The 25362-nt window shown below is 43.6% G+C and overlaps 1 protein-coding gene across 1 annotated transcript in view; it reads right to left on the bottom strand.

The window, feature by feature from the left end:
* The window catches only part of bbox1 (butyrobetaine (gamma), 2-oxoglutarate dioxygenase (gamma-butyrobetaine hydroxylase) 1), a gene marked incomplete at its 3' end in the record, with an annotated part of 51668 nt that overhangs the window by 3426 nt on the left and 22880 nt on the right, over nt 1-25362 (bottom strand). Inside the window, exons 4-6 of the mRNA XM_079554734.1 lie at nt 4429-4627; nt 4256-4361; nt 3096-3292 (exon numbers count right to left, since the gene is read on the bottom strand). Coding sequence (XP_079410860.1) covers nt 3096-3292; nt 4256-4361; nt 4429-4627 — 502 coding nt within the window. The remainder of the gene's footprint in view (nt 1-3095; nt 3293-4255; nt 4362-4428; nt 4628-25362) is intronic.

The raw sequence follows: 25362 nt of genomic DNA, 5'->3' as shown, positions 1-25362 counted from the left end.
TAAAGCGTTGCTGCTTCATATTGTGCTTCAGATATGAACCAGCAGAGGGCAGTGTTGCATCAGTAATGCTCTTGTTCTGCCAGTGTCAGTGAAGCCTATGGAGAGTAGGGCTGGGTACCTTACATTTTATTTATACTGGTACTTTAAGGATACTTGGTTTTTGATGCCGATACTAAAATATCTGTCATATAGAACCATATAACAGATTAGTAATGTTGAATTATTCCTATTCCTTTTTTTTCTGCATTTGTATCATTCGTTTGAGCTGAAACAAAGAAACTTCCAGTAACTACAAAATGGCAACAACAAAAAAAAAAAAATTTCTCTACATTTTTCCACATATTTTTTCATAGTTTTTCCAATGTTTTACTTTTTTTTTTCTCAATTTTGCCCCAAATGTTTCTAGTTTTCCCCCCAAAATTTACCCAATTTTTTTTTCTCTATTTTTCCCCAAAAATTTTCCCAAAATTTTCCCCAAATTTTTCCTTTTTAAAAAAAAAAATATTTTTCCCCACATTTTTCTCAATTTCCTTTTTTGTTTTCTAAATTTTGTCCCAAATGTTTAAATTTTTTTCTAAATTTCCCCCCCTTTTTTTTCTCGACTTGTGTGTCACTTTTTTCTAAACGGTGTGTGTGGTGCAGTGCGAGCCCCTCATGAGACATAAACGGTGTGTGTGGTGCAGTGCGAGCCCCTCACGAGACTAAACAGTGTGTGTGGTGCAGTGCGAGCCCCTCACGAGACATAAACGGTGTGTGTGGTGCAGTGCGAGCCCCTCATGAGCCTAAACGGTGTGTGTGGTGCAGTGCGAGCCTCTCATGAGCCTAAACGGTGTGTGTGGTGCAGTACGAGCCCCTCATGAGACATAAACGGTGTGTGTGGTGCAGTGCGAGCCCCTCATGAGACATAAACGGTGTGTGTGGTGCAGTGCGAGCCCCTCATGAGACATAAACGGTGTGTGTGGTTCAGTGCGAGTCCCTCATGAGCCTAAACGGTGTGTGTGGTGCAGTGCGAGCCCCTCATGAGCCTAAACGGTGTGTGTGGTGCAGTGCGAGCCCCTCATGAGCCTAAACAGTGTGTGTGGTGCAGTGCGAGCCCCTCATGAGACATAAACGGTGTGTGTAGTTCAGTGCGAGCCCCTCATGAGCCTAAACGGTGTGTGTGGTGCAGTGCGAGCCCCTCACGAGACATAAACGGTGTGTGTGGTGCAGTGCGAGCCCCTCATGAGACATAAACGGTGTGTGTGGTGCAGTGCGAGCCCCTCATGAGCCTAAACAGTGTGTGTGGTGCAGTGCGAGCCCCTCACGAGACATAAACAGTGTGTGTGGTGCAGTGCGAGTCCCTCATGAGACATAAACGGTGTGTGTGCTGCAGTGCGAGCCCCTCATGAGACATAAACGGTGTGTGTGGTGCAGTGCGAGCCCCTCATGAGACATAAACGGTGTGTGTGGTGCAGTGCGAGCCCCTCATGAGCCTAAACGGTGTGTGTGGTGCAGTGCGAGCCCCTCATGAGACTTAAACGGTGTGTGTGGTGCAGTGCGAGCCCCTCATGAGACTAAACGGTGTGTGTGGTGCAGTGTGAGCCCCTCACGAGACTAAACGGTGTGTGTGGTGCAGTGCGAGCCCCTCATGAGACATAAACGGTGTGTGTGGTGCAGTGCGAGCCCCTCATGAGACATAAACGGTGTGTGTGGTGCAGTGCGAGCCCAACATGAGACATAAACGGTGTGTGTGGTGCAGTGCGAGCCTCTCATGAGACTAAACGGTGTGTGTGGTGCAGTGCGAGCCTCTCATGAGACTAAACGGTGTGTGTGGTGCAGTGCGAGCCTCTCATGAGACTAAACGGTGTGTGTGGTGCAGTGCGAGCCTCTCATGAGACTAAACGGTGTGTGTGGTGCAGTGCGAGCCCCTCATGAGACATAAACGGTGTGTGTGGTGCAGTGCGAGCCCCTCATGAGACATAAACGGTGTGTGTGGTGCAGTGCGAGCCCCTCATGAGCCTAAACGGTGTGTGTGGTGCAGTGCGAGCCCCTCATGAGACATAAACGGTGTGTGTGGTGCAGTGCGAGCCCCTCATGAGACATAAACGGTGTGTGTGGTGCAGTGCGAGCCCCTCATGAGACATAAACGGTGTGTGTGGTGCAGTGCGAGCCCCTCATGAGACTAAACGGTGTGTGTGGTGCAGTGCGAGCCCCTCATGAGACATAAACGGTGTGTGTGGTGCAGTGCGAGCCCCTCATGAGACATAAACGGTGTGTGTGGAGCAGTGCGAGCCCCTCATGAGACTAAACGGTGTGTGTGGTGCAGTGCGAGCCCCTCATGAGCCTAAACGGTGTGTGTGGTGCAGTGCGAGCCCCTCATGAGACATAAACGGTGTGTGTGGTGCAGTGCGAGCCCCTCACGAGCCTAAACGGTGTGTGTGGCGCAGTGCGAGTCCCTCACGAGACATAAACGGTGTGTGTGGTGCAGTGCGAGCCCCTCACGAGCCTAAACGGTGTGTGTGGTGCAGTGCGAGCCCCTCATGAGACATAAATGGTGTGTGTGGTGCAGTGTGAGCCCCTCATGAGACATAAACGGTGTGTGTGGCGCAGTGCGAGCCCCTCATGAGACATAAATGGTGTGTGTGGTGCAGTGTGAGCCCCTCATGAGACATAAACGGTGTGTGTGGTGCAGTGTGAGCCCCTCATGAGACATAAACGGTGTGTGTGGTGCAGTGTGAGCCCCTCATGAGACATAAACGGTGTGTGTGGTGCAGTGTGAGCCCCTCATGAGACATAAACGGTGTGTGTGGTGCAGTGCGAGCCCCTCACGAGACATAAATGGTGTGTGTGGTGCAGTGCGAGCCCCTCATGAGACATAAACGGTGTGTGTGGTGCAGTGCGAGCCCCTCACGAGACATAAACGGTGTGTGTGGTGCAGTGTGAGCCCCTCATGAGACATAAACGGTGTGTGTGGTGCAGTACGAGCCCCTCACGAGACATAAACGGTGTGTGTGGTGCAGTGCGAGCCCCTCATGAGACATAAACGGTGTGTGTGGTGCAGTGTGAGCCCCTCATGAGACATAAACGGTGTGTGTGGTGCAGTGCGAGCCCCTCACTCGATGACGCGGTGCTTGGCCTGCAGTCTGAAGGCGCAGTAGTCGGTGCCCGTGTCGGTGAAGTCGATGGAGAGGGAGGAGAGGCTGTGGAAGGCCTGGGGGTCCTCGGCTTTCAGCCTGTCCGCGATGTGGAAGCCGTCCACCAGGAGGTTCTCCCCGCCGCGCGCCGCCTGGCTGATGCAGTGGAGGAACTGCACCTGCGGGTGACAGTGTGGAGTTAAAGAAATGTCTGGAAAATCGACTACATCTGTTTTACTGTCACAGGTTTATTAACACATTGAGTGCGAAAAACGGAAAAACTGGAGAGTGATGCATAAAACACTAATTAAAAATATCTGTGATTTTGATCAAAACAAGCCTCTGTTTAGACCTACGGAGAGCTTAGAGTCTCACCTTTCAAACGAGTCCATAGCCATAACATAGAATGTGCTGTGGTGCTGCAAATATCATGAACATTTTTCTGGATTGTTGGCACTCAATGTGTTAAATCTTTCACTTTAATGTATACCTGTACTTACATGTGCAATTACTAAGTACTACCTGTACCCAGGGGCGGACTGGCCATATGTCCATTCTGGAAGAGCACTGGCTCTTGGGCCACCAATCTAAATTTTCTCCATAACCTCTTAAACCCCCGCCTTAACCGAGCTATACCCAAATCTAAGAGCTTGAAAGCAAAGCATCAAAATAGCAACAAGTGAGCCAGAAAAGCAACAAAAATGTGACAAAAAAGTGACGAAAACCTGCAAAGCAACGTAATAAGCAATGAAAAACCGACAAAAAACTGACGAAAACACAACAAAAAGCCACAAAAAAAGTAATGAAAAAACAACAAAAACATGCTGCAACAATGTGACAGAAGGGTACAATCACTTTTGTAGGTCTTTGCTTTCAAATGAGGCATTATACTGTTGCTCTCCAGGTTCACATATGTCTTTGTGGAAGTGCTGCGTTTATGCTAATTTGGGCCAGGCTGGTCAGAGTCCAGGGCCCTTTTTCAGTCCCGGTCCGACCCTGCCTGTACCTACACATGGAGCTTGTCTGTAATCTAAAGTGTTGCCCAACATTCATGTAAAAACATTCATCTAAAGGGCTTGTTGTGTTTTGAGCGTCTTTGCAGTGAGCTGAAAAGGTCGGGGATGCACAGCGGCAGAGCTCACCCCAGGAGGGTAGTCCAGAGCGGGGTAGTCCGTGTGGAAGCTGCACTTGTCCGCGGTGTACGCCACGTTATTGGCCATGGGCTTGTCCTGCACCTTAAACGTGTGCCTGTGGAGTCACACACTCAGCGTTACTGTTTAATCCTCTGGCCTGGACAGAAGCAGAGCGATCGTACCCGTAGAAGGTGAGCCGCAGGTAGCCGACGCGCTCTGCCAGTCGGGCCACCTGTCCGGGCTGGGCCGGCGCCCCCTGCAGGAGGACCAGGCCGACGCGGCGCAGGGCCAGGAGCCAGGCCAGGGCCGCCTCGTCGTCCTCCAGCACCTCCTGGAAGTGAGCCGTGGGGACGCGCAGGGAGGAGTCCCAGTGCAGGCGCTCTGCAACACACAGGAGATCCTTTCAGTACAGAGTTTATTATCATCATTATTTTTATTTTTAAACAGCCAGAGGTGATACCTGGCACGAGGCCTTTCAACATAGCACATTGCTGTAGCAAACAGAACCAGGCAAACTCACGGTAAACAATTCAACAAAAGAAGACAAGACAATAATATAAGACAAACAAAACAAAACAAGAGATAAGTACAAAATGACAGCACAGACAATGACAAAAAGAGGAGAGAGGCATTAAGTAGTTTTAAATATATAGATAACAATGAGTAACTAAGGATGTGTCACATAGAGCGAGTGGACCTTGGGCACATATAGAGGGTGAGCTTAAACTGAAGCTTCTAGGGCAGAACTCCAACCCATACGACATATGAGCTGCTGCAAAGATTATGTAAATAGTTTGTTATATATATTTAGTATTTTGATCGAGTTCTTATTCCAACCTTTGTTTAGAGATCTTATATACATTTCAATTTCATTTAAGAATATTTTAAGGAGGGGATCACTATAGTTTTCATTAAATTTTACTTTATGAATATGGAATTTACCTAAAACAATAAATAAGTTCACCATACATTTTACTTTCCAATTGGGGTGGTTATAATAAGTTATTATGTTTTGGTAATTCAGTTTAATATTGACTGATGTTTTCTGTCGCACGTATGATTCAAGGTCTTTCCAAAATTTCTGACTGTACCTGCCATCAAAGAACAGATGTTTGAGTTTTTCTTCGCTTGTCTCACAGAAAGTACAACCTGATGATTTATCCGAGTACTTTGCGACTCTCAGATTAGTCGGGTACACGTTATGTAGCACCTTCCAATGCACCTCTCTAACTTTGTTGTAGATACAGTACGTGAATGGCATGCTGCGTCCCAACATACTTCTAAAAACTGAGCAGACCAGTAGCAGGTATTGGTGCGTTAAGACATTGAAATGCATTCCTAATGTGTTTATTAGAGGATTTTTTATCTCTAATATTAACACTGAAGGAGGACAAAACCAAATACATTACACTACTGATAATAAAATCGGGTAAAGGCAAATATCAGTCAGTCTGTAAAAAACAAGGTCAAGATATTTCTCAATGGTGACAATATTCATAAATATTTGGGTGGTGCCGGTCAGCAGAAAAGGTTCAGGGCCTTCAGCAAACCAGGTCTGAGCATCCTTGTATCTTCAGAAGAATTACAAGAACATCCATGAGAGTAAAGGTCAGCACACACTACACGATCTTTCTAGTCGTAAACGATTTCATATAGAATGGGGGTCCACACTACACGACTGGATTCAGTGCAATTTTCGAACGTCTGGGGTTCACACTTAACGACTGAGAATCGTAAGAGCGACACACGACACGATTCTGACAAACAGCTGATGTTTTATAACACAGCGCGTCTGTCGTCTCTACGGCTTCATTTCTCCTCCGGCTTCGAAAACTGAACCCCAGATCAGCAAATACAGGCCTGTGTTTGTGAGCGTGGGAAACGTGTGCGGGCCCCGATTGGTCAACGGTGTCAACAATGTCACAACACCGCAGCGCTAGGCTACTGCTACTACGAAGCCTTCAACTTGGCTATAGTTCTGTCAAATGGAGATAAAAGTTGGCGACAGGAAGAAGCGGGACGTATTTCAGTGGATTTAATAAGAAAAGGAGACGAGCCTCAGCCCAGAGATGGAGGAGACGGAGGAGAAACACAGTAAGTGCCGTTAAACTCTGTTCGTGGTTGAAATGTAGCTGGAAAAGGTGGTTGTCGTGAACTTTTGGTGATATAAAGTTGTGCTGTTTCGTGTGTGGGGCTGTGGCCATGAAACGAGTTGTTTGTGCCGCTGGTTTAATAGAGAAGTGAAAAAAGGAGGTGCGGCGGTGTTTTTCTGTCTTTATATTCACATTTGTGACGGTAAAATCACCCACGTTTCTCCCGTGCGTCCAAAATCGGGCTAAAAATCATGTTTGATTTCCTACGACTGGAGTCTAGTCGCGTCTTTCTACCACCCACACTACACGACTCGAACGTCAGTCCAGTCGTGACCCCCCCACACTACACGACCGGACTCTGTGTGACCGCCTTCGACTAAACGCGACTCGAGAAGACTCGGCACGACAAAATCGTGTATAAAAGTCGTGTAGTGTGTGCTGACCTTAACCAGACAGAACTTGGCACAGTGAGTGATTCGTGCTCTCGCCTCACAGCCACCAGGGTTTAACTCGTGAACCTAAAACACCCTCACTCTCCGGCTCGGTCTCCGTGACTAAATCCCGGCCCCCGATCTGAAGCGGGGTCCCCGGGCGCCGCGCTGCAGTCGCCCACCGCTCCCGATCAGCGCGTGAAACTGGCACAAACACAGAGGACACGTTTCAAAGCATCCCTTAACCTTGGCGCGTGGTTGAAGAGAAAACCCTACATGGCGCTACATGCAATAATTGTGCCTTTTACCATGTCGAAAACGGAATTTTTTAAACCAAAATTTCACCCACAGACACATTTTCCATATCCTCCGAAAAGGCCTGCTCGGTTTTAACCTGCAGCCAGCGATACGACACAGTCAGAAGATTAATGGCCAGTGGCGAAGGCTCGGCAGCTCCTTGACAGAGCGCTGGAAAAAGAAGAGTCTTCCCGCTGGCCTTGCACACGCCCCCCCCCTCCCTCCTCTACGCCAACCCCCCCCCCATCCGCCAGCTGCTAACGACATTAAACATGGGGGCCGCGCGCTGTTAGCATTCTGCCGCTACCTGTCCCCCCCTGCCTGCGCCGCATCCTCGCGTCTGTGCGAGCATTTCTCAAACAGCGAGGCGCTAACAGGCTGAAAGAGAGGGGAAGGCGCGGCGGGGGAGCTCCAGGCATGCATAATTCCGAGGTACTTATTATCGCAACCGAGAAGTCTGAGGGGAAAGGGAGAATTCTGATTCCATGCGACGCCGGAGAGAGAGGAGGAGGCACCTGTGGCTTGATCATGGGGATAAAAGCAGTCGCGGCTTCGTCTGGGGAGTTGGAAGGCGTTTAAGTGCACATGATGGGGAAATCTGTCCTCTGCATTTGACCAATTCTACCTCTAACACTACAAAAGTATATGAAGTAGAGCAGGGGTCGGCAAGTTTGCTTGGTGGAGGGACGGTTTTCTTCATTGTAAAAAGACCACACTGCAAAAAGTGAATATCAAGCATTGTCTTAAATGACTTGAATTGAGGAAATGTATCTTGTTTTGAGCGGTTTTCGCTAATTTAGACATTTTTCCTGATCGGACCAAGTTTACTTTGCTTGTTTGAGGACATTTCAGACCAGTTCTAGGGTAAATCTCGCTTGAAATAAGAAAGTAAAATTGCCAATGAGATAAGACCAATGTTCTTACCCCATTGGCAAAGAAAATGACCTGAAATAAGGACGAAATGTATCGAAACGAGTCAGAAACATCTCAGAACAAGTGAAATGATCTAGGACAAATGCCCAAGAACTTGTTAACTAGTCAAAACAACTAAAATTTGGATTATTATGCTCAAATTGAGATGTTTTTTACTAATCTAGTTAATTACCTTTTATAGCGCAAGGGCCGTACCTGCACTACAAAAAGTAAATATCAAGTATTGTTCTTAAATGATGAAATATATCTTGTTTTGAGGTGTTTTCACTCATTTAGACCTTTTTCCTGATCGGACCAAGATTATTTTGCTTGTTTGAGGACATTCCAGACTGGTTCTCTGGTAAATCTCACTTGAAATAAGAAAGTAAAACTGCCAATGGGACAAGACCATTTTTCTTACCCCATTGGCAAAGAAACTTACTTCAAATAAAGGCGAAATGTATTGAAACGAGTCAGAAACATCTCAGAACAAGTGATCTAGGTCTAGGTGATAATCTAGGTCAAACGCCCAACTACATCTTAACAAGTCAAAACAACTGAAATTTGGATTATTATGCTCAAATTGAGACATCTAAACTAATCTAGTAAAATACTTTTTGCAGTGTGCCAATTTTAGCCCCCAAAAGTTTAGGTTCTACTGGTATCTAAATGTAGTTACCGGGGGGGAAAACAGTTTTGATGTTGTTGGTCAAGGGACAGAATTAAAGGAAGTGACTTGGTTGTTTTCCCCAATTTTTTATTACAATATTCTCTATATTTCCCCAATGCATTCCCCATTTATTTTTGTCCCATTTCTGCACACAATTTTTCCCTTTGAGCCACATTTTCCCCCAAAATTATTCCCAACTTCCCACTTCAAATGGGACTGTGATTGGATGATTGGTGAAGGGCTTCCGGTGATGAGTGAATGCTGCGAATCAAGGCTGGGACAAAAACTATGGGACCCTGAAATTCTAATACTGGCCGCTGTTGAAGATCTCTCTGTTTGTATTTGAGTTTATGAAATGCTGGTAAAGAATAACTGATATATTTGTAATACACAAGTTGTTTAACCTCTTAACCCCAGCCTGAACGGAGCGCCAAATCTTAAAGTTTCTTGAAAAAAGCATCAAAATGGTGGCGCAAAACGAGCCGAAAAAGAGGATCCAAGCACAACAAAAAACATAAAAAAAATGACAAGAAAGAAATGTAAAAAGTGGCAAAAAAGTGACCAAAGAGAAACAAGAAAAAATAGCAGATAAAAAGTGATAAAAAAGCGATGGGAAAACAAGGAAGAAGATCCGTCCAGTGATCCTTGTTTGAGTTTATTAGTAGGAAACCCCTCGATATGTAACATCTCGAGTGCAAAGAGGATCATTCACTTTTTCATTCAGACATTTAAGAAAGTCTCTTGGTATCAGCTGGTGTCTGACTTTATTGAAATCCCAAGTATCGGTATCAGAAGTGAAAGAAAACCTGGATCGGTGCATCTCTAAGGAAAAGGTCTGAATTTGAGAGTGTAGTATAGTATGAAGGCCACGTCAGAACAAGTGTGAGTGCGGGGCCGTGAGGTGTCACATACACAGGGGGCAGAATGGGGTCAAAGGTCGCTCCACTAAATGTTTCTGTGAGCTCGTGAAAGGGGAGCTCATGTCCTGGCACGCTCCTGTTTCCGCTGTGAAGGTGTCACTGAGCGCAGTATTTCCAACAACAGAACCATGACAACCAGGACCGCTGTGGTTTTCTGAAATGTGAGCCACACCTGGACTAAAGCGGGCACTTAAAAAAAGAAAAAGCAGAAATAAATGAGGTCTAAATGAGATCTTATTCATTCACGTTAACAATCGGGGTGTGCTTGAGGTATCGTGAGAGCTAGAAATGAGCTGACAGTCAACTCCTCCCTTTTACGGTTTGAAAATAGGAAAAATCAGATAGCCAACACAAATTTGTCTTTTGTCACGTTGTCGCGGCGTTTTGGTGTCAAATTTTTTAACCGTTTTTGCCTTGTTTTCATCTTTTTGTTGTCTGGGGTTTGTATGTTTTTTTTGCTTTATTTTTTTTTATCACTTTTTTTAACTACTTTTTTGTCATATTTTTGTCACGTTTTAGTCGCTTTTTTATTGGGTTATTGTTGCATTTTAATTAAATATGCTTAAAGTAAAAAAACAGCCTTCATCACAGCTTTCTATTAATGGATATTCATTAATTTTATATTTACCGTAAATGCTCTAATAAAGGCTGGGGCCTTTATTTACTCAAGGGCATCTAGGACCAGGCCTTTTTTGGAACCAGGCCACAATTAGAGACAGGCCTTTATTTCTATTTGAGCAAAACGGACGACCAGGAAAATGAAGAAAAACGAGATTTGTGTCCATTTGCACCTAAAATATTAGGGTTATTTATTAATTAACATTTCAAACCCTCTCCCAGCGGCTGGAACATTGACGCCTTTTATTTTGTCGGGACAACAGGAAGTGTTTCGTTGCTGTTAGCGGAGCTTTGACATCGATGTCACTGCAGGTTTCTGTTTCGTTTTTACCACGGATCGGATTATTTGTTGTTCTTGTGTAAAAGTTGAGTTTAGACGGAGCGTTTGTGTTTGTGATCGATCATGAGACTGACCCGAGAGAAGACGAGACGCTCGCGCTGATGGGAGGAGTTATTTTGAGGCGTGGGACTGACCTGCACACGGAGCAGCTGGACGTGCTTTGACGCGATGGTGACTTTATTAAAACCCTGGAGGGTCACAAAAAAAATGGTGGTTTCCCTGTTTCTACAAATAGTCTGTGGAGGTTTGAAAAGTGGCTAAATCTGTGTCAAAGTTACGCTCGGATCAGCTCCTCCGCAGCGTCCCCATCGGCCCGGGTTCCCGTTTGTTTACTTCCTGCACGTGAGTTTTCATTTACACGAGTATGAGACAAATTCCTAACATGGGGAATATTTCTACAGCCATAGTTTCTAATAAAAGCCCCGGCCTGTTTTAGAGATCGGCTTTAATTTAACTCCGCCAGCCGCGAACCCGGCCACTGCTAGAGATCGCTAATGGAATACAGGTCAGTATTAGAGAATTTACGGTATTCAACTACAAAAAAAAATAAAAAAATAATACTATATTTTTATAATTTGCAGCGGGCCAATTAAAAGTGGGCCGGTGTTGGCCCACGGGCCATAGTTTGGACACCCGCCTGATGCTCCTCCAACTACTATGAACCAACTTAAAACTCTACAGTTCTCCCAATGCCCAGAAATAGTCTCTACATAACCTGTAGATAAAATAAATATTAAAACAAATGGACACAATGACTATATATGTGACGACCAACCCCTGAGTCCGCTTTAAAAAAGGATCACACTGTTTTGACTGAGCCATTGTTTCATTCACTAATAAAACAAACTCCACTCAAACTATGATATGGAAAAAATCTCCAGAAAGGCTAAAAGCCCACGCAGCAGTTTGTTCGTAGCTGTGTGATGTGGAGCAGTGGCCCCTCTGTCTTTACAGTCTCCAGTCAGCTCCTTCCTCCTGTGTCTCTCGCTCACATAGTTTCCACTTGTGGTAAAGGAGAGCTCTCTTGTCGGGGGGGATGTCCACCGCTCACAGTAAAAGAGCACTTGTTTGTCCGGGGGCCTGACAGCCCGAGGCCTCAGGGAACAGCTCCTCACTCTGACAGGATGATGTGTGTCGGATCCCTCCGCTCCACGTCAGGGCTTTGAGCTGAGGCCTCTCGCCGATTCACCGCTCGCATTCAAAATCAATCTGAATTTATTATATGGCACATGCGGGGAAGTGGCCGGTGTCAGCAACAAAGTCTGCGCCCGGACCGAGAGGCAGCAGTGTGGCTCATGCCCGGACAAATGAGCGCCGGGATGAAGTGCAGGCTGTGCTGGCTTTTCTTCACACGGGAGACGGCGAAACTCAAGGCCTCCGAGGGGAAAAGTGAGACAAAATCAGACAAGCAAAGGATTGTCTCTCCTCGGGTCGTTAGTTTGTCAATGAAACCCGCGCTGATCAGTTGTAGTCGAACTGTGTTCAATAATTCCATAGAAAATGAATCAAAGCGACATCACCTCCTGCAAGTCGAGCCCATTTTACTCTTTTGAAATCTCAGAAACAGCAGGAGCTCGAGTTGTAATGGACTGACATCTATATCGACCTCTTTAAAGGAACAGGCCACCGTTTTTCCATAACGAGATGTGTTCTTACCTGAGCTTAGACGAGTCGATACGGACCTGTCTGGTCTTTGTGCCCATGGAAGAGCGTGGTAGCTTCCAACTTCACCCCCGTTTGGAGCTATAGGAATACATTGGGAGATGCCAACATCTTTGGTCGTTTTGCATGACTGAGGGCACACACAAAGACCAGACAGGTACGTATCAACTCGTCTAAACTCAGGTAAGAACATATCTCAGTATGGAAAAACGGTGGCCTGTTCCTTTAAGCTTTTGACCATGTCATTAATGAATCCAAATCTAACTGGAGTGATGTTTGTTTGATTCACACATGATTAAAGGTGCATTATGTATCTGTTTATGTGGGAAAAAAGTTCATATTAGTGCGTATGACCCTGTGGCCGTGGTTAGCAGGGCACCTTTTAGGCCTGTCTCAATAACAAAATTGAAGTTCCATAATTTGAGATATATATTGCGATAAACGATATTATTGACGACCACTTGATGCCACTGAAACAAATTTAAAAAATGGAAATCGCTTGTACCTTGTTCTTAACTGGCCAGACACTCCTCCTTTCTGTTAAAAATAAGAACCGTCTGAGCTGCTGCTCATTTCCAGATTTTACCCATATCGGACCACTCAAAGTGGGAATTCTGCTCAAAAAATGAAGTTACAGATGACGCTGCTGCTCCTGTTTCCTGATGTGCCGTGTTTGGACTTCCTCCTGAACGATACTTTCCCCATGCACATTATTTTAACTCAGTTAAAATAACATCGGTATCGAAAAAAGTACTGTTAAGACACCGGTACCGAAAGCAGGTATCGTTAAAGTAGTGGTATCGAAAAAAAACGGTACCCAGCCCTTGTCCCGACCCACCAGTAGAGAATCACTGTTTATCATTATGACCAAGCGGGATGTTCTGACAGGACATTTTTTAAATACTGACACTATTTCTCGCATTTTAAGACTACTTTACCAGGTATTTGCTCTCTTATTTGCATAATAATATTTCTCAAAATCATCTTGGGGGCCAGAGATTCTGTGCTACAGGGTAAGCAGGTTTTACACCAAGGTGACGGGATATTTTGTTCTTTGCAGGTCATTCATTACATGGCCTAAATTGAAGCCCATCTGCACCAGAGTCGGGGAAACTCTTTAAGACAAACACACCTTTCTTTGTGCGGCAGAGGTGAAGACAGGAGCCCGGCCCTCGGCACAGAGCACACACTGTTCACTCCTCTCCCTCTCTCCCCGTCAGCCACTTCCACAGTCCTGCACAGCTCACTGCTCCTCTGTCAGACCGGGCCTCCCTGCCAACTCCTGTTCACCTCTCTCGCTCTCACTCACAGCACCAGGCAGCAGCGCCGTGTGCCAGGAAAATGAACAAATCCAATCAGCGCCGCCAACGCTTTCCAAGGCAGCAGCTGAAATATCCAGAATGAGGAAAGAGGATTATGGCTACAGTGTGAAATGAATTAACGCATTATTAATGGGAAAAGTGAGCAGATTGCACCACGCCGCGCTGTGATTGTAAGTGGCCGGTTGTGACTGTGTTTGGAGATTCCTCGGATGCCGTTCGGGGTGATAAAGCGGCACATGAGGGCGCACACGTGAGGGGGGAAGCAGTTCTGGAAGAGCGAGCACCGTGTTCCGTGGACAGACCTCCGGCGAGAGGCTTCAGGAGCCCTCTGTAAACTGACAAACGGCGGCACAGCGGCTAATCTGCAGCACATGTGAACACGAGCTCCCGGCTTAAGGGCTGTTTACGCAGCAGTGAGTTTTCAAAGTCTGCAATCATTTCTTTTACATGACGACACGCAACAGAGAGCTTTTAATTTGTACGGTTTAGAAAACGCTGGAAGAGGGAGTTTTCTTTGTTAGCCATGAGACAATGTGTGTACACAGCTTTTCACAAATAAAAGTTTTTTTCTTTACATCTCACCGTTTTAAAGGTGCATTATGCAACTTTTTAAGTGGAAAAAAAAAGGTTGATATTTGTGTGGATTTTACGTTGTCATGACCCAGCTGCTGGATGAGTTGTAGGGTTGAATAACTGCATAAACTCTCTCAAAAATCTGAAACTGGTCCACAGTGTTCACCTTGCGGCCTGCGGACTTCTTCAACACCCTTCATTGATGCAAGTCATGCATTTAAAGGTGCATTATGCAACTTTTTATGTGAAAAAAGGTGATATTTGTGCACATTTGACCTTGTAGTGACCCAGTGGCTGTGTGAGTGGTCAGCATGGCGCCTTTACTTTCCATCACATCTTGGGGGCCAGAGGTTCTGTGCTGGAGGGCCAGATTTGGCCTCCGGGCCTGACGTTTCCTACCCCTGGTTTATGCAGTTATTCAAGCCCCTCCACGCCCGAACAGCCCCCACAGTGGAGAGTTTCAAATCTCGTCTTAAAACTCACTCTTACTCTCTGGCCTTTAGCTTGTGTGGTCCTCTGTGTCTGTTTTTATTCCTATGTGTTGTTATATACTCATTTATTGGTGGAGCTAATGTGTATTTAAATGTGCTATATGAATAAAGTAGACTGGATTTAGAAGTTCCAATCAAAACAAGTTGCAGGTAAGCTCAAAGTTGTTAAAAAGGACAAATAGGCAGAGGTGGGAGTAAGTCACTAAATGCAAGTCTCGAGTCAAGTCCAAGTCGTGAAGGTCCAAGTCCCAAGTAAGTCCAAGTCAATCGGTCATGGAGTCAAGTCAAGTCAAGTCAAGTCAAGTCTTGCTTTAGCCGGCAAGTCACCTCAAGTCACAAACGCCAGCGTGTCTTCTTTTCAAAATGTGTTTAATCTTAATCTTAAGTGCTTTCTCAAGATAAAGCGATTTTAAAAATTTAGGCTAAAATTAAACTTTTTAAAATCTAATGGATTTGGATTTAAAGTCTAATTATATTTAATTGCCAAAAAAATCAAACTATATATATTTTAAATAAACAGTCTATGTACAAAATTACTGGGACAGCATTTTAAGGAAGGGGGCCCGGGGGGGCGACTTTAAAAAAAAACAATGAAACAGAGTCTTTTAAACAGGAGCTGCTTTTCCTTGTAGTATGAAATATAAATATAAAATAATATTTTATTTTTGTTAGTCTCTGGCGGTTTTTCTGTCAGTGATTCTCCTGTAATGCCCCAGCCCCTGTATACTCGGATTCGCCCCTGCTCAAAATAGATTCTGCGTAGCCTTCAGTCCCGCTGTCACTGGGCTGTGTGCGGATGCGTTAAACAGCCACTAAATGCTGTAAACTTTGTGTGAACGAATTAAAACATCAAAAAGCCCCAAGATTTCTGTCATTATCCAGCTCTTACACATCGTCGTTCTGGAGGCTCCGTCTGCGCTGTAGGTCCAGTCCATTGTTTCAAACGTTTTCCTGTCCGTAAATCTCCTCCTCTTCACTGTCTTTTGAAAACTTTTAATGCATCCAAAGAAATATTTCCTCCTGCCTCTTCCCGCTGTATTGATTAGACGCTCCGTCGGGAAACCGAACGCGCATGTGGCTAATTACCATAATGTAAACATAGATGTGCTGCTTTTACGAAATGAATCCTGATCTTTCGACAGTTTCACTCAAATAAATAACTATGAAGTCACAGCAGGTCATTGACAGTCACTGGCCTCAAGTCTAAGTTAAGTCTCGAGTCACAAACAGCAAGTCCCAAGTCAAGTCTTTTCGGAGCTTTGGTCAAGTAAGTCTCAAGTCCCAACAATTGCGACTCGAGTCTGACTCTGCAAATAGGTGTTTAAAAGTGTGGATTCCAACGTGTAACTTTGATTTGATTGTATTTAACATTGCAGGAAGGGCCTTTTAGAAGCTCCTGCATAAATAAACACACTCAGAAGAACTCACAGAAAAGAGAACTACCCCTAATGAAGACTCGGAAACCCCGGGCCAAGAGTCTCGGTCTCTTTGGAAGCGTTCCCTCTCCGGAGCAGTGACAGCGGGACCTGAGGCATGAAACACGTCTCCATTATGAAGACACTTACAGCGGGCAGCCGAGCGAGAGCCACAGAGGGACGCCTCCAATGGACCGTTCGCACACAGTTGGCGAGGACCGGAGACAAGGGACAGAGCGACTGAATGGGCGGGAACACAATCAGGACAGCTGCAGGAGGAAGACAAACCTCGCTGCCTGCTGGGATTCAGGGCTTTCTGTGTTTCAGGTGCCGCGAGGAGGATGGGCTGTTTCACAAAAAAAACTCTATTCCTATTCTGAACTTCTATTTGAAAAGGAATTATTCTTTTCCATTTACACAAAGTAGACAAGTGAATTTCAAAATAACTTTATGTATAACTTTATGTATTGCGTTACCATTTACCTACAAGATCTATTAGCTTTGATACTGAGATTAAAATTTGGTAGCCTATTTTCAGATTCCAGGAGACTAGACTAGATTAAAACTAAAAATCATTTGTTGTCGACGTAAGGAAATTGGTTTGTCTTTCCCACTCTGACTGATGACATAGTCGGCAACTTCCAACACTGAACTGATCAGAGGGTAGAGTCTAAAAGTACTTTACGTGAATACTGAGTAACTGATTGAACGCAAAAGTTTGATTCATTTTTCAGTAGTGACATAAATTAAGAGAAATAAACCTAAAATACCATAATAAACATATACAAATAAATAATTATGAAGATGTTACTGTGCCAGAGTTACTGTTTGTTTTAGGCAAGGCAAGGCAAGTTTATTTGTAGATGTATTTGTATTTGTTTTACTTTGTTTTACTTTGTTTTACTCGGGAAAATAAGCACCGACAGGGCGAACCGGACCCCGACGAGAAGCGGAGGGGTTATGTTGTGTGTGTTAACTGAACACACACAACATAAACTTCGTACACTTTTATGAAGGTCGAAAGGTTTTTTTAATGACTTCCGCGACAAATAGTTCCCAAAAGTTTGCGCGTTGCTCGGCAACGTTTTGCTAGGCTAGAAGCAGCAAGGCTAGTAGCTAGCCTAGCTACTTAGTGGAAGGTGCAGTTGGAGGAATGGTGGTGAATCTCTGGGTAAGTTGAAAGTCAGACTCACGTTAACTTCACGAGCAATTCCCCCGACTTCTCTCACAGTGACGGGGACAGATAGTGTCGCTACTACGTACGCGCGGAGTGATATGAAAGCACGAACTCCGTTGCCATTGGCAGCATCATTATTTTTTTCAGAGGTCCTTTGTCAGAAAATAATGACCGGTAGAACGTTGGGAAATCCCATTCAAATCAACGGAGCTTCTGCTTACGTTGTGAAGAGCCGTATAAAAAGCAGAAGTAAAAAGCACTGTATGAAAAACCTACTTACAGTGAGGGCTGTCACAATAATTAAAATACCGACTTAGTCTGTACATCTATTAGCATTTCCCCCTATTTTTTCTTTGTAAAACTTTGATATCTAACTGAAGCAAATTGAGTTTCATTATATTTCATGTTCATTACAGCATGTGTGGTATTTTAGAACATGATGATGCTCTTATAGAACTTAGTTTTACTGTAATTTTTATGCCTGAGAGTTGACAGTATCTAGTATCGTTAGAGCAGGGGTCTCAAACTCATTTGGACTGGGGGCCAAAAATGCGAACCCAGTGTTGGTCGGGGGCCGCAACAGACGAAGCCTTTTATATTAAGTCAATTATGATTTAGCAACTTTTTATTGATTGCTATAATAAAACTTAAAATAGACTGTACATTACCTATCTGCACATTTTTAAGCTTCTAGAGGTTTCCAATCAGCCAAACATTTGCTGAGCTTCTAAATTTGAAATGACAGACTTAGGCCTTTTTGTGACCTACAGTTAGAGAACTGATGGGGTAATATATTTACTGTCAATGTTGCTGTAAATATTTGCAGTATTTTAATACATTTCCATATTCTTTATTTTTAATGTAACTATGGATCGTGTGTTCGCACATGTGTCCTTAATAAAGATTACATTCATTGACATGATAATGTAGCTCTGAGAGAAAAGGCTCCTCACTTTACTGTTGTTTTAAACACTAATACAATGTGTTCGCTTTGCAAAGTCCTAAAGGTAAATATGGTAAAGGTGCTTTTTGTCCTGCTGCTGCTGTAACTTTTCCAGCACATGTTTAGCTGAACAACTGAAGTTTCTCCCTCGCGTTCTGACAGTCCGTGTCGTTGTTGAAAAAAGTTGCTACGTTGTCTGCAGAAGCTGTCTGATGTTGACATTCTCACGTCCGCAGCAGCATTGGTGCTACCACGCGGTGCCTCATGGGAAATGTAGTTCTAACGTGTTGCAATGCAATTTACCGGCGGGCCGCATATAATCTAAATAAGTAATTATCTCGCGGGACGCAAAAAATTGCCTCGCGGGCCGCATTTGGCCCCCGGGCCGCATGTCTGAGACGCCTGCGTTAGAGTCAATAAAATCGTTTATCGCGATACTTTCTTGCCTCAATATATCGAACTTCAAATATGTTCTCCTGACAGGCCTACTTACATTTACTTCAAAAAGTGACTTGAGTAAATTGCAATGGTAATGCATTTGGAACTGATGTATTACCAATCTGTCACTCAGTATTTTATAAACTACAATGCAAACAGTGACCAGTAGATATTATTTCTAGTGGTGGGATTCGATTAAAATGTTTAATCGAGTTAATTATGGCCTTTGTAATTAACTAATCGCAATTAATCATATTTAAGCATCATTTATTAGGGGGTTGTATCTATCTTTTAGAGCAGTGGTTCTCAACCTGGGGGTCGGGACCCCCAAGGAGGTCGCGAGACAAGTTTAGGGGGTCACCAGAATCTATAGATAAAATATACATATTTTTATTAGCATATAATCTAGTATTTTATTGAAGCATGTGTTTGCTATTTTACCAGAGTGCCATTATTTGAACATACTTTTTTCATTGTTTTTTAAGAATTATGTAGACTAATGTGCCTATTTCTCACGGTGTGACCAGGTCGGGGGGTCATGAACCCCTTTAACTGTTATAATGGGGGCTCCAAAAGGTTGAGAACCACTGTTTTAGAGGTATTTTTCAGATGCTTCTTTGTATTTTCCTACATTTTAACTTATTTTCGTGGAGAAGTGAGATCATTTAAAACACTTCAAAGACAACAGCGCTTTGATTCATTTTGAAAATTATCTTTTTAAATGAGGTAATGTCGGTTTAACTGCGTGAATAAACCAGATTGACAATAAAAATTTTTGCTTTACGCCGTGTTCATCCCTAAGCAACGTCTGCAGGAAAAATGAAACTGAAAAAGCATCTGTGCCGCTAAAGTAAAGTGTGATTCATTTCGATTCATATTTTTAAACCTTATCTAATCAATTAATCGTAATGAATAGAAAAAAGTCCCGGAGCTATTTATTTCATTACATTAAGTCAGTGGTTCCCAAACGTTCCCCAGGTTGGGAACGACTGCAGTAAGTGACCGAATCCAAATGTTCGCTGCACCCGAATACCGTCATTCTGTGGAAAACCTTTGTTCACAGTTATCGTACCATGAAAACCTCATATCGTCCCATCCCTGGATAAGACATTAAGAGGTAATTCTCTTTGTACATCTGCTCACTCTGGAGTTACGATGTCACAGCTGTCACTGTCAGACTGTTGGAAAGTCCCTCTCCGTCTGGTTATCGTGGCCATTACACTGGATTAGATCTCATTGTCCCATTACTCACTTTGAAGACCTGTACGACCCTCGGGACACGGGGAATTTAATAACCCAAAAGTACACGAGTCACCAGGCAGGGAAAGGTTGTATTTTTATCACACGAGCACTACTTCAGTACCTTAGCAACGTCCATAGAGTTCAGTTTGCCAAAGCCCTTTCAGGAAGTACAGAAAAGAGGCAAACGAGAACCATTTTATCTCCTGAGTCACTTCATTAATACGTCAAACACAAAAAGTCCCTGAGAAGTTCGATTGGAAGAGCATCAATCGACAACTAAGCGGGTTGGTCAGACTAGAGCAGCCAGTAACAACCTACTCGAATTTAAGAGCATTGAAGTGGTTCAAAGTTTCTGCACATGCTGGCAATCGATCAGTCAACATTTATAGCAGCTTTCAACATCCAAAGTGCTTCACATAACAAACAGTATGAAACAGTTGATCAAGTGCTGTGATTTAAAGACTGGTAGTTCAGGATGGTGCACACTCTGTAGGTCTGAGGGATATGACATGAGCACGCGGACCTTCAACTCCATCCTGAACTCAACAGGGAGCCAGTGGAGAGCCTGGAGGTGTAATACAGGTGTAATGTCCCTTGAAGTGTTTGAGAGAAGATGATCGAGCTGTATCCTACGTAAAAAGGATTTCCTAAGTCCATGGTAGAGGGCGTTGGTCCAGTCTTGAGCTGATTAATGCAAGAATAGCCTTCTCAAGATCTACTCTGGCTTAAAAGGGTGTCCTTGCCCCGCAAAGTAAATGTCAGGAAGCCCAAAGGAATATCAACACGACCGCGTGTTAGCTACTTCAGAGATGTCATCCTCCAGCAAAGCCGCACACAACCAGTCCAAGGAGGATGAATAGAGAGCTAACTTTAATGGCTGAATCAGTGACGAGACTGTGCCATAGACAGACAGAAGATTCCCATCGAATTCAGTCGCTCCCCTGCCCATTGGATGAATTCTTTTTTTTTTTTTGGAGAGAAGAACGCCCGAATTGGCCTCTGTGCAAGAGTTTAATAGATTGTGGTTGTATTGCTACAGATCTGTGGACATGGCAGTTCGTAAAGAGGAACTTCAGCTCCAAAACAGCAACAACAGGAGAAGGCCACGATGGAGACTGGTTTGACTGGGAGTTCTTGGAAAAGGATCTGGAGCCGTGAGTTTAGTGCAGTCGGACGACCCTTTACCTGTAAACCTAACTGACTCCGAATCCTGCTCCTGGGCACCTCTGCATCGATTTCTCCCACTGTAAACTAATGTGACAAGTGCAACAGCGGGGGCTGGATGTGTGCCAGAGTTCATCCACAGAGCGGCGAGGCGAGGTGAATGACTGACAGGCTTATCAGGCGGACGCTGAAGGAAGGTAATGTACGTGATGTAAATGTATGTGCTGCCGTTGAGCGAGAGGCGACACTACGGGGAGCGGAGGGGCTGGGTGTTATCAAGTCAATGGAGTAGGATTAACAGGGAGATAGAGGTGTAACATCACTAATGACAATGAAGATAAGACAGATAACATGTGTTGGGACTGGAGTTGAGGGCAATGAGGACAAGAGCGCTGCGCCACAGGGAACGATGGGGAACATGCTTCGTTTGTGTTATTTATCCATGCTACAGCAATAATACAAATGAATACTTCTATACTTTTGTGCTACACTGCAAAACGTGGATTCTAAGCAAGTAAAAAATGTCTTACTTTAAGAAATAAGTTCTTATTTTTTCCCTAAAAAGTAATAATGTCTTGCCTAGCAAAGTTTTCTTGAGAAAAAAATGTGTTTTAGGAAATAAAATCTAGCCATTTCTTGTTCAGATATATTTGCTAAAAACATGATAATTTTTCTTGTAACAAGAAAGAAAAACTTTTAGAATCTTCAGCATTAGATAAAGAATATTTTTTCTTATTTTAAGAAAAAATAAGATCACAACAACTCTTAATTTAAGAACTGCTTCTCACAAATACATTCCATTCTTTAAAGTGGGCGACACAGTGGCACAGCGGTTAGAGCCTCAGCTTCACCGCTCGAAGGTCCTGGGTTCGATTCCCAAAGGTGCCTTTCTGTGTGCAGTTTGCATGTTCTCCCCATGTCTACCACTAAAAACATGTACAATAGGTGAATCCTCCAACCAGGTGATTCTGACCATCAGCCTGGCTCCACATCATGGAGATGGGTCCCCGGGCACAGGCAATTTTTTCCTTAAATATTAGTATTTATTAAGAACATTTTGCTCAAAAATGTGTGTTATTTAGAACATTTTGCTCAAATCAAGCAGTAAGTAAAATACCCACAATTTTTCACTAAATAAGAATGTTTTCCTTAATTATTCCATTTACTGAGGACATTTTGCTTAATTCTAGCTATTTATTCACTTAAATGTAGTGTTTCTTTCTTGTTTTATGATAAGAAAAATATTCTAGAAACAAGAATTCTTAGCAAGAAAAAAATGCTGACCCCATTGGCAGAATTTTTTCCTTAAAACAAGACAAAATGTCTTATTTTAAGATTTTTTTTCCTTGTTTTTAGTAGGGCACTTTTTGCAGTGTACATGTACCACACAAATATCCAGTAGTAACGTTCTTAGGACCGTCTTTCCAAGGGGGGATAAAGCCTGTTTAAGAAATCACTGTTTTTCTTCCCTTTTTTTTTAGACATTTTCTTGCAGACAATAAGGAAATTTACAACACAAAAAGTCAAAATCGGGTCCTTATGGATGTTTTTGACACAGCAAATTGTCCACTACACGTAAAAATGGTACTCGAACCTAGACATTAGTTTGTAGCATGACGTATATTGAATAAATGTACAAATTTGGGCCGTTGAACCACCTTGACCTTCACCGTCTCTGTATTGGTAGAAATGTTTTGGTAGAATAAATCCATAATTCAGCATTTGTTAAAGAAATGATGGAGCAGACGGTGATAGAGAAGTTCCTTAAACACTTGTTTTCCCTCTGGCAGTGAATGTGCCCATTAACTGAATACTGTACTGCATCTATGAGCTTCCCAGGTGTACAGTAGCCCGGTTACGGATTTTGTAAGTAATCTTTGTAATGAAGTCTCGTGACGCCCATGATCAGCACCGCTCACCTTGTGCTGAAGGAGGACAGCGCACAGGAACAGAAGCCTTTCGTATCCTTTGTCTTGGCCGCCCTTGTGTGTGGATTAGTCCAAACTCAATAGAGGAGCATCCATCCATCCATCCATCCATCCATCCATCCATCCATTTTCTTCCACTTTTCCATTTCTGGGTCGTGAAGGGGCAATAGAGGAGCATATTTCATCAAAACAAAAGAAAGTCATATGCCACTGGGATTGTTTTTTCCTATCTCTTCCAGTATTGTTTTTGTCAACAAAGACTATAACGATATCATTACGTTGAAGCACCTTTTTTATTCATGACAATAACCTAACAATGATGAGCTAAAAGAAATGGCTCTTTGGCGACTAAAACATGACGAGACGTTTATGAGATTATGTTGACCAGACGAAAATAAGAGAAAGTGGTTCGACAGAAGTGCCATGTTCACAATGACACTTCTGCCAGTGCCTATTGTAAAGTAACAGGCAATGGCAAAAGCTTTTGACTGTCAAAAGCTTAGTGCAGCCTTTATTCATATTTCCAATCATTATTTTGAATACTGATCGAAACTAATTTGTTGAAATACTAATACTTCATCACTTTTTATAATTAGACCGACTAAAACTGGACAAAAACTAAAAGCATTTTCATCCAAAAGACTAAGACATATTGTGTTATAATACAAAACGACGCATCAGCACCATTTAAACTCATATTCCAGCAGACTTCATTACTACAATAAACTAGGTTAGTGAAATAATTGACCAGGACAGCCGTACTAAAGCCTAATAGAACGTGTAAACATGACTTGAGAGCATATGCTGTGGGTAGACGGCCCTGAGAGCAGGAAACGGTGACTTCACAGAGGCCCAGTGTTCAGCAGAACATGCACCGTCCACGCTCCAAATGACTTTTCCACATGTTCCACTCTGTACAACGTTCACATTTCAAGTGACATCAGCGATTTGTGAGGCCACAGCATGGACGCTTCATTCACACATTACTCACACGTCTTTACAATTACAATTTAAATGTTACATCCATTTCAAGAACTCATAATGACGTCCATTCGTGTCTATTCACTGGCAATTAGAGAAGTCACGATTCTACATTTTTGAGTCACGATTATTGTGAGGAAAAATATTGTTTATCAAAAATATGGAAGACAACATTGAGAATTTCTCAGTCCCTTTACAGCAGGGGCCCTCAAACTTTTGTCTCTGGGGGCCACATCATCGTTCCTGACGAGGTGCCGGGCACATAGAATTATATGACCCAGAGCAAAATGCGGCATTCGTCATTGTGAAGTAGAGATTACTAGCATGGCACAGTCATCCCCACTACTACTATGTTCAAATAAAACCTCAGTGCGTAAGGTGACCCAAGTAATAACTGCTTACACTTGTATTGTGCTTTACAAGCCTGTGTCACAAGTTTCTCAAAGTACTGTAGTCATTATTCATTCACTCCACACTCTGGTCACAAGCTTCATTTACCACATGGCTATAATGTGTTGTTTATATCCTGATCTCTTATTATGTCAGTGCCCTCTGCTGGACACGTGTGGAATTCTTTTTTATTTATCTAAGTTGCCCCCTAGTGGCTGGAATGAGTATGCTGGTTATTTAGTACTCAGGGATTTCTGCTCTATAAGTCAAGGGTCGGGTTAAATCATCTCACGGGCCGGATTTAGCCCGCGAGCCAGTAGTTTGAGGACTCCTGCTTTACAGTATTGTCTAAATCACATGTGTCAAGGCCCTTTGAGGAGCATGAATTCCTGAACATGTTAAAAAAAAGTAAGTCTCTAAGCCCATTCCTGTGTGGATTAGGATATAAACAGCATATTATAGCCACATGGTAAATGGTCGGTCTGCCCAGGGCGGCTGTGGCTACAATAGTAACTTACTGCCATCGAATGTGGAGTGAATGAATAGTGACTTAATGTAGCACTTTGAGCCTTAAAGGGACTATACAGAGTTTAAAAATGTAAAAAAATATGTATTTTCCTCCCCCTACATGTTCCAGCCATGTCCTAATGTGTAGAATGAGCCCAGACCTGTTCACCACAACTGCCTCTAAAATCCTGCACTGTCACTCAAAAAGGTGTTAATTCGGGTCCGAAGTGCCGTCATGCACGAGCTTAATATAGAAGGTGCAGTTACACGTAAGACATGAGGTGGCAGTAGTGAGTATAAAATGGCTAACTTGCATCTAGTCCCTTTAAAACTTATTGTGCTTCATCAGACTGTGTCACATGTTTCTCATTCAGACTTCATTTTGTTCTGCTCAGGGTGCAAGAACAAGAAGTCCTTGTGTCTTGTATGTATGAATGAGCCTGTAAAGGCCACAGTCCTTTACAATATATGCGGCTCGCAACCCGCCGTGGAGGCTGAATTTCGGCCCTTGACCCAAACGACTTCACGGTCTAAATGTTCACAAAAAAGAAACAAGACATTAACTTTTTATATTTATTTAAGGGTTGTTGTAATTGAAAACC

Source organism: Gobius niger, assembly GCF_951799975.1.
Source record: "Gobius niger genome assembly, chromosome: 4".
In the NCBI taxonomy this organism is placed as follows: domain Eukaryota; kingdom Metazoa; phylum Chordata; class Actinopteri; order Gobiiformes; family Gobiidae; genus Gobius; species Gobius niger.
The sequence above is the reverse complement of the archived record's forward strand: the minus strand, read 5'-3'. Positions and strand labels throughout refer to the sequence as shown.